The following is a 9,029-nucleotide window of genomic DNA, read 5'->3' as shown; positions in this document are numbered from 1 at the left end:
AGTGATTGGAGTGCCTGGATTAGTAGTGGAGAATGAGGTGTCTGGATTTAGAATGGCAAAAGAATTTGACCTGGAGAGGGAGGGGCAGAAGTAGGATGATGAACAGATACTGGGGGAGATGTAGAAATATGAAAAGGAAAAGAGCCACAGTAAGAAATGAATTATTTATTTTCATTTCTTACTGTGGCTGTTTTCCTTTTCATCTAAGTGTACATGTTACTCTGTCTGTGTTTGTGTCATGTAGAAATATCTTGGGAGGAAAGAGGAAAGATGGAGTGGGAGGATAATGTATGTGATTAGCTCACAAGGGAAAATTATGAATACCTTTGGAGAAGCAGGAATGTGATTCATATATGTGATTTAGATATAAATGTTTATGACTTTATGGGGACATACACACTTGCATAGCCCCTATCCCTCTATCACCCCCTACACATACATATAAGGCTTTTTTGTAGTATTTACAAAAACCCTAACACTTTGATATAAGTTTGCCCTTTAAGCTCACATTATTGGAAACTATTAAAACATGTTTCCAGTTTGTATCAGTTTACTCTGCCTATACCTTGGTACAATCACTCATATTCGGAGACATTTGGGACACCTTAAACAGGGGAAAGATGCCCATCCAGCACTCCGTTTGTGTTTAAAGGGTTTCTCAATGAGCAAATGCGATACGCTCTGACCAGCCAATCAGAAAACAATACTTTTTGATATAATAAACATATCAGATAGGAATTTATATTTTCATTTAATATATATTGCATCATGGTATTGACTTCAGTGGGATGAAGATCTTCAAAATTACTCAGTACCCTTATGATATAACCGTACAGGATCAAAAATATTAAAGAAAAGGTTGACCATCTTGATTTGTTGATATAATTTAAGCAAAAAGGCAAGTAAATGCCCACGATTATGGAAATTATCCAGTTGTCTGGGACTAAGACTATGCAAACACAGTTCACTCGCGGTAGCTACAAAAAAAGTCGTGCAACTTCCACTTCTCATCTGAAGAACAATGTTTATAATAAAAAAAATGTTTTTGACAATCTTAAGAAATACACTTGAAAGTTTCCACAGCCTTGCAAGGCAAAGAATGAAATGTATAAACAATATAAGTTGCAGAGTAGTCAGATACTTCTTACATATTATTTGAAGCTTTCACAAAGATTTGCTAGTGATCCAAAATCATAATGGTTGACATTTTTTGTGAAATAAAAACTTTTTTCAAAACTTTGCATGTCAATTATATCCTGTTTTGAAGCAACCACGAGGCAACATCAAACAAAGTATCAGTGTTAGGGGTTACATGATGCCATAAAATGGGTCTGTACATACATAAATTAAGAAAATAAAAGAAAATTTATCTTTACATCAGCATATTCATCTTCATCTTATCTAAAGAAATAACCCCTTTTGCCCTTGAAGTGAAAGGAAAATGATATTTTATTTTCATTATTACTATCAATATTACCTTAACTGTTCCTGTCAGTATCCCTATCACCCTTACTACCACAACCACCATGATAATTATGATCATGAATATCATTGTGAACATCATTACAGTTTCTAGTATCATCATAATTATTTTATTTATTGAAAATTTTCTGCCTCATCAACATCTATGGCCATTAGCAGCACATTCAAAATATAGTGATAGTGTGAGGCTTGGGATCAAAGTCCCCAGGAAGTGTAATATGGCATCAAAGGTCATATGGCACTATGGTAAAGTAGAGTAGCGAAAAGGATTAGGAATTAGTTAATGCATAGGGTAAAGTTACAGGTTGTACAGTACTAGAAAAAGGGTTGAGAGGGGAGCTGACAGGGTAGAGTATAAGGTAAAGGCTGTTGGAAGGGGAAGGAGTTAAAGGAGTAGGGAGCATTATGATAAAGTACTGTGGCAAAAACAGCAATAATGGGTTTAACAATTTAGATAAGTGGACAGCACAAGGAGATGAACAAAAGGAAAAGGAGAGGGGGAGAAGAAAAGACCATGCAAAATAAGACGAGGCGAGGACCAAGGAAGGGGTGTCGCCTAAGCCCCCCCACGATAACAATGAGCAAGGGATTGGGGTGGGCGGATTATCATCATAATTTCATTATGATTAGGAGGCACATTTAGGTCTTTTTCTCAACTATACTTACTTGAGATATATTGTTTAGCAAATTAATATCAGAATTAGGTAATTTTCATGTTAATGAAATCCTAGAGATGATTACAACTTAAGCTAAAATATGGAAAAAATAGAAAATACTGAATATATAAACATATAATTACATAATTTTCTATCTTATTTGAAAAATAATTATTTATTGTCATGATCTCCAGTTATGAGAAATGTCTTTATATATGAAATATGGTTTGGTATTTGCAGGTACACACTTGCCATATTTGTCTTCTTACTGAAACGTGAGTTTATAATTTTCTATAAACAGCTGATTGCAAGCTTCTTCATATAGTTTAAAATTAATTTCCCAAAATGTGAATCTTTACATCTTCTGGAAAAAGGTGTAAATAATGATGAACCTAATACAAATATTGTGAAGAAATGTACAAAGGATATGACATCTTTAGTATGAATCAAGTATAATGAACAGATGTCTAAATGAACAGATGTCTCAATGAACATCTTACTTCAAAGATCAAGTAACTGAACCTGTAAAAATAACCATATTATTTTATCCATGTTTAGCCCAAAGAGGAAAATCAAAGAAACAGCCATTCTATTTTTCACTTTTACTGAAATAAAAAGTTCAGTTACAAAGTTAATATTCCACTGGTACTGTAATTGCTCCATTAAATTAAATGCTTCTTCCCTATAATGTGCTTATGCTTTAGAAAAAAAATAATATTGATGCGCAGATCATTTATTAAACGATCATGCAAGGCAGACAAATGAAGAAGCAAATTCAGAAAACAGTTTATCAATTATCCCTGGTAGAATTCTGGCAATTCATTATGCAAGAACACGCGGCGTTCAACCCCATCCTTGGTAATGATTGCGACACGCACAACACCTCCGCTGCTTCCGTCGCGAGTCAGGGCAAGGGTCAGTGCTGGGAAGGGAGAGATTTCAATGAGCACAAACCTGCTAAAAATAATAGTTATATACCTTCATGTTATATTCAACACTATAACTGAAGTGGACTGATTACACATACTACATTTGCCTTTTAACTTCTATGATCTTTATTTGCATCTTTGTTAATATTTTACCAAGATATAAAAATCCAATATGATATTTTGACCATTTTGAGTAACATCAAAGTATGAAAAACAAAGTTGTATTTGCAGTCTTCTGGACTTTTTTTTAAACTTAAAAAATCAAGGCTTACTTTCAAACATAAATCATTGCCTACTTCTGAAAGCACACACAAAACCGAATGAGTGACAGACCTAAAATCTTAAAACAAAAAAAGAACTTACTGTTTTTGACAAAATCAACTGTCTGTTCTTTGTTCATGTTAGGCTTGTAGGTTGCATCTACGTAGCCCCACACGAAAGTACTGCCCGAACCGCCAATGGCAACGGGCTGTCGCGCAATCATACCACCCAAGGGGATTGTGTACACCTGAAGAGATTAACAATGTTGTAGAGGCAATGGGGAGATATAGTTTGAAACATTCTTATAGATGTTTATATAATTTTTCCTCTTGGATGCCTCAGATCACTCTTCTAGCATGCGATGTTAAAAAAGGTTATAATAAAATTAATATTTATATAGATAAATATATAAATAAAATTACAAACCAATTTTTCTGAATAGAACTAGGAAGAAGGTGGAGGAAGAGGAGGGAGAAGAGGGGGGGGACATAGAAGAGAGAGAGAGAGAGAAGGACAAGGGTAGGGCAGAAAGAAGAGGAAGAGGATGTGGGAAGAAGGAAAAGGAAGAGGGGGAGATAAAGGAGGAGCATAGGGGACAGAAGGAAAAAGAACTGAGAGAGAAGAAAAAGGAAAAGGAAGGAGGAGAAAGACTACATAAAAGTTGAAGAAAATGGACAAAATAGGAGGAATAAGAAAACAAACCACCAACACATCCATAAAAACCTGAACCCTGCTTACCTGGCCACCGTTGGTCTTGTCCCAGCCAGCAACAATGATTCCGGCCATGAGCATGTCTCGGTAGTTGTAGCAGATCTCCTTGAAGGTGTTGGCCGCGACCTGGACCAGAGGGGGCTCACCAAGCTTCACCCTGGCGAAAGGAAGGAAGTGTAAACAGGGTGTATCTCTGAATGCAATGCGTGTCAGAAAATAAAAGATAAATTAAGAATAGTATTTGAAGCTGGATATGCCCCAGCAGTGTTATACATTCTGTTTCCCTGTGACTTCAATGAAAAGGGTATGACATGAAAAGCCAACAAAATACTCATCATCAGGATGATTATAGAGCACTTTTTTTTTTGTCTGCAGTATACTAAAAAATTATTTGTTAACCCAATGCTGCTGGGTAGTTTCCTGATGCGATAGCTCTCTCTCTCACACTGTATTCATAGTGGACCAGGCCCCACTGCCGGCACTATAGCGTGTGTGGCAGGACCATACATGCCCCCGGAAAACAAGAATGGCGCACCATTGTGCGTATGCACATGCCACCCGGCAGCAAAGGGTTTAAAAAAAAACATGCGCACACACGCACACATGTAAATATATATATAAGCTTTAAAAAATAGAACAAAATATATTCCAATAACTACAGTCTGACCAAAAATGCTTATAATGTTCCACACAAATTACCTGGTGGATTTTCTACCCTAGTAGTACACAGTAGTGCCTCAGACCATTTAAAATATTCCAAAATTAGCAAATATCGAAGCATGAGCTAAATAACCAAAAATAAATCAAAATACTGATTTTCCATGATATAAGAAATTTATTTTAGACAAGAAATCTTCACACTGCACCACTCTACCCTAGAATTACCATCGTTGTAAAAACCAATAATCCTCGCTACAGGAATAAAGTTTTCTAAATTAGAATTTGAGTTTCAATTATTTTTCTCTAAGAGTGCACAGCTAAAGGGAAAGAATCAAAGTACAAAGTAGGTGCATTAAATGACAATATACAAAAAAAATATAATCATCATCAACCTTACTACACGTGCAGTGGATTATCTTTATTTGCATAAATCCCAATAAAGTCAAAAGATAAAAATAACATCAAAAACTACTAAAACTTCTTTCTTGGAAGGTAACCATGTAAGTACAACTTAGCCATTTTACAGCACACAACAGAAAAGTATGTAAGTTCAGAGTGGCAACTAAAACAGCTTCGTGGCTGACCCATTCTCACTAGTAATTCTTTGCTAATAAAGTTGGTAAAGAAAACTTGATTCCTTTGACGACAAACACAACTTTATTAATTTCCATCTTTAAATGGACTTCATAACAAAAAACTGAAGGGGAAAGAAATCATGATATTCTTTTATTTCATACGTGTGTTCCTCCAGACTCAGCCACTGAATTGTGATGTAAATATGTTTGCATTGTTCTATGTGCTTAGCATTTACCCATTTTCCTATTTCTCTCATAAAATAATTATTTTTAATCATACTGTGACCCTCAGGCACATCCTTGCTGCCATCATTTGGGTTAAGACTATGGGTTTGGGAACCACTGGTTTAAGTGAATTATTCTTATATCAATCATTATATGGAAAAAAAATTCCTTGTGAATTTCTATTCTCATAGAAGAGGAAACATTCCAACCACCCATACATCTCTGATATCTTAAAATGTTTCTATTGTATAATTTACAGTACATATGTAATTCAATATACTCTTTTTTTGGCTGTTAAATATGGTCATCTATTTCTTTGACTGCTATATATAATTCATTTCTATGAGTGTTCAACAATATTTTTTTTATGACCAAAAAAAATAAAAAAATAAAATCCCCTAACCATATTCATATGATCAAAATTAATTAGACAAGTCAAGGCTTACTGTAGAATCTCCATGTGTGAAGACACAATATCTGCAATAGCCTGGGTGTCAGCTGCTGAACCAGAACGACAACAATAGATGCTGTCAGTGACACGTGTTAACTTGTCAGTTACACGATTCGAGACATAAGTTCCTAGCGAGGTCCTGGAATCAGCTCCCACAACCACACCACCGTCAAACTCGACAGCCATGATGGAAGTCTGAAAGGAATAGCACAGGTGAGTAACTCTTAACAGACAATGTGAGACTTCAACAGTAACTCATAATTTACTAATTCATAAGATAAGGCTGAAAATGATCAGCCACATATTGCTTCCAACAATACACAATATAACCCAAAGAAAAATTCCTAATAGGTCTTATGAAAGACTTATATAAAGGTGCAAGATAAGTTGGCATAAATGATTGAAAACTAGTGGAACCCTATATTGTAAGGACATACAAGATACCACTGCAGTGGACATTGTATGATCTCGGCAATATTGGGTTCAAACCTTAATCTTGAAGGCAATCATAATCCTTCCATCATTCTCTTACAGTAGTTGGAAATTCGTACTCATACTTATCAAAGTTATGGCTCTCTGTGAAGCATTTCAATATGTATCACAATGTTCTCTAGTTCTACAATACAAACCTCCAAATACACACTAACATTCATGATCTTCCCTTTGCTACTTTGCCTTTTCCTGAATTGCACACCAATAAGCATCACTACAAAGAAGGAATCAGTCACATATTCTGGTTATTTTATCTTTAAGAATTGGATGGGGGTGGGGTCTTTTAATAAAAATCAATAAACAAGAAATTAGTTTCTGATTTTAAATGACTATTGATAAGCTAGGTTTGATGGTACAGTGATTGCTGCAAACTGCACCGTTTTGTTTTTTTCTTAGGTATATGAAGTAGCTTCTGGCTCTTAAATACCTACAAACTAAGATAAAACTGATACAGTTCCCCACACGTTATGCACTTGAAATTTATTCCTCGGAATACCACAGCACTTGAGATACTGAAGTCACAAATCTGGATGCCCTTTATACCTGTCACAATATGGGCAAGTTTTTTTAATTTTTAGGAACTGCACCCCTCTAAGACATTGTCACTATTACTCCAGTCAACAAGCTTGAGGGCACGCATGGGAATCTATAAACACTATAATATGAATCAAAAATTATCCTAACCTTGGGTCTTTACCCCTGGACCCCCACGTAAATGCTGCATTTCTCCTGACAGAACACCTATTCCAGGACACCCATACAATTGCTATAATTCCCGCATTTGAAATAGGGAAATAATTAAAAGCCTTTTCAAAAATGTGAACACAATCTATACATGCAAAATGCGTTAACAGTGTCAATACATATTTTTTAGAGATATACTAAAACATATGAAGGTATAGAATTAAGTTTAAGGATATTATCACAAAGTGGGAAAAAAAACTCCACTCACTGACATGTGTAACAGGCTGTGGCTACATTTAAGGTGTCATGATGCAATATCTACTGACTATTTTCTGGGAGTTCCGATCACGACAGCACAGTGTGGAATTCTCGAGCTCTGCTGTAACCATATTACCGAATCAGTCACTATATTGTCTAATGCAGGAAATTGCACCCGCAGCAACCCCCAAACCCCTGCCAGGAAGACAAACAATTCTCCATGTATTCACAGCAGGAGAGAGCATTGGACAGACTTGGCATCAGACACTCCCGCATTTCAGTCGTGTGGGCAACCCTACCTTGGGTAAAGCAAGAATTCCAGACTGCGCACACAGAATGGGGCCCCCATAAAACGAGTCAATAGACATCACGTTACATTCCTGTAAATATGGCTACTTCATATATAATAAAACAGGTAAACACAAATGCTGCACAGACTAAATTCTTGATGATTGGGTGGTGTTCCAAGATTCCCCGACTATAAAAATAGTGGTTGGGCGAGGGCCGAGAGCTAACCCCTTGGGTTAGGAAGGAGATGTTTGTGGATATCCAAGAGAGTCCCCACGACTGCTGACTGGAGTAATAAGGACTTATGCTTACTTTCAGACACACTTCGGACACTTTTTTTCAGTGGTGGTCTGGATGTGCAGACCTCCGTTGCAGTGGAGGCAGCGTCCTCTCCAGTTCTCATTGACTGCGATGCAAGGCAGCTCTTTAGGCATTAGCCGACGGGTGAGATGCTGGAACTTCGGGTCCAGCTACTCCGGAGAAACAAGAATCTCTCCTTGAAAGTTCTCCAAAATGCCTCCTAACATGAGGGTTGTCTCTGAGGGTTGCAGTCACCTTGTAATAATTTAATTTTTGTCTGTTTGTCGAAGTTGAAAACAACGTCTCGTGACAGATGTTGTACCGTTGTAAACTCCTACCCATTTTATACATATAAAAAAAATAAAGAATGACGATAACACAGGATTCACTTCTCTCTGGCAGACATTTTAGAGACCATTCGACTAGTTCAAAATTTAAGCAAGAAAGGACTCCAACACGGAAAAAGCACATGCTATAACCTCCCAGCCCCAAACTACCAAAAACAAAACGAAATCCACGGGAGAAAAAAAAAATGCAACCTCACACCCGGCACCTCAAAACATTCTCGACCCATCACGAAAATCACAAGAAAACCGCCCTTTCCCCCAACACAATTAACATCAATAACCCCGCAAATACAACAGCAACTCGACTCACTCCCGTAAGAAGCTCATTTTTCATCCACCCGGGCAAGAGAGCGTCGAGATGAGAGTTCTGCATCGTATGACTTGACTGAACTGCCGCCGCCATGATACTCGTCTCGAGGGATACGGACTTACTGTGTTGTCATTTGTCATCGTCGGTCATTTTTTGATTGTTTTGGGTCCTATTTTTTTATTTTGGGGTTTGATGCTGTTGGGTATAATTTTTTCAGGGGTTTGGAAAAGGTGTAAGTTATTTCTTTTCGTTCCGTTGTGAAGTTTAATGGAAGGAAAGATACGGGCTTATTGTGTTGTCATTTGTCATCCTCGGTCAGTTTTAAATATTTCATTGTGGTTTTGATTGTGTTTTGTATAATTTTTGCTCTATTTTTGTTATGTTTTATATTGTTTGGCAT

General features: G+C 36.7%; 1 protein-coding gene across 1 annotated transcript; it reads right to left on the bottom strand.

Annotated features, from left to right (window-relative positions):
- Window positions 1-2,725: 2,725 nt before the first annotated feature.
- LOC125042405 (proteasome subunit beta type-6-like) lies at window positions 2,726-8,741 on the bottom strand. The gene is made up of 5 exons (XM_047638033.1): window positions 8,630-8,741; window positions 5,946-6,145; window positions 4,067-4,196; window positions 3,431-3,575; window positions 2,726-3,060 (listed from the first exon to the last, which is right to left on the bottom strand). Exons 1-5 carry the CDS (start codon window positions 8,720-8,722, stop codon window positions 2,933-2,935), a joined length of 696 nt encoding a protein of 231 aa, XP_047493989.1. The 5' UTR covers window positions 8,723-8,741; the 3' UTR covers window positions 2,726-2,932.
- Window positions 8,742-9,029: the final 288 nt, after the last annotated feature.

Source organism: Penaeus chinensis, chromosome 32 (assembly GCF_019202785.1).
Source record: "Penaeus chinensis breed Huanghai No. 1 chromosome 32, ASM1920278v2, whole genome shotgun sequence".
Classification (NCBI taxonomy): Eukaryota; Metazoa; Arthropoda; class Malacostraca; order Decapoda; family Penaeidae; genus Penaeus; species Penaeus chinensis.
This window is presented reverse-complemented; position numbering and strand designations above follow the sequence as displayed.

What these genes read in the sequence shown, in the direction of transcription:
- LOC125042405 (XM_047638033.1), bottom strand. Translation starts at nt 8,722, where the DNA reads ATGGCGGCGGCAGTTCAGTCAAGTCATACGATGCAGAACTCTCATCTC. An exon ending in ACAAGACCAACGGTGGCCAG is followed by an intron (nt 3,576 to 4,066) that starts GTAAGCAGGGTT and finishes TAATCTCTTCAG; the next exon opens with GTGTACACAATCCCCTTGGG. An exon ending in AGTTGATTTTGTCAAAAACA is followed by an intron (nt 3,061 to 3,430) that starts GTAAGTTCTTTT and finishes CTCCCTTCCCAG; the next exon opens with CACTGACCCTTGCCCTGACT.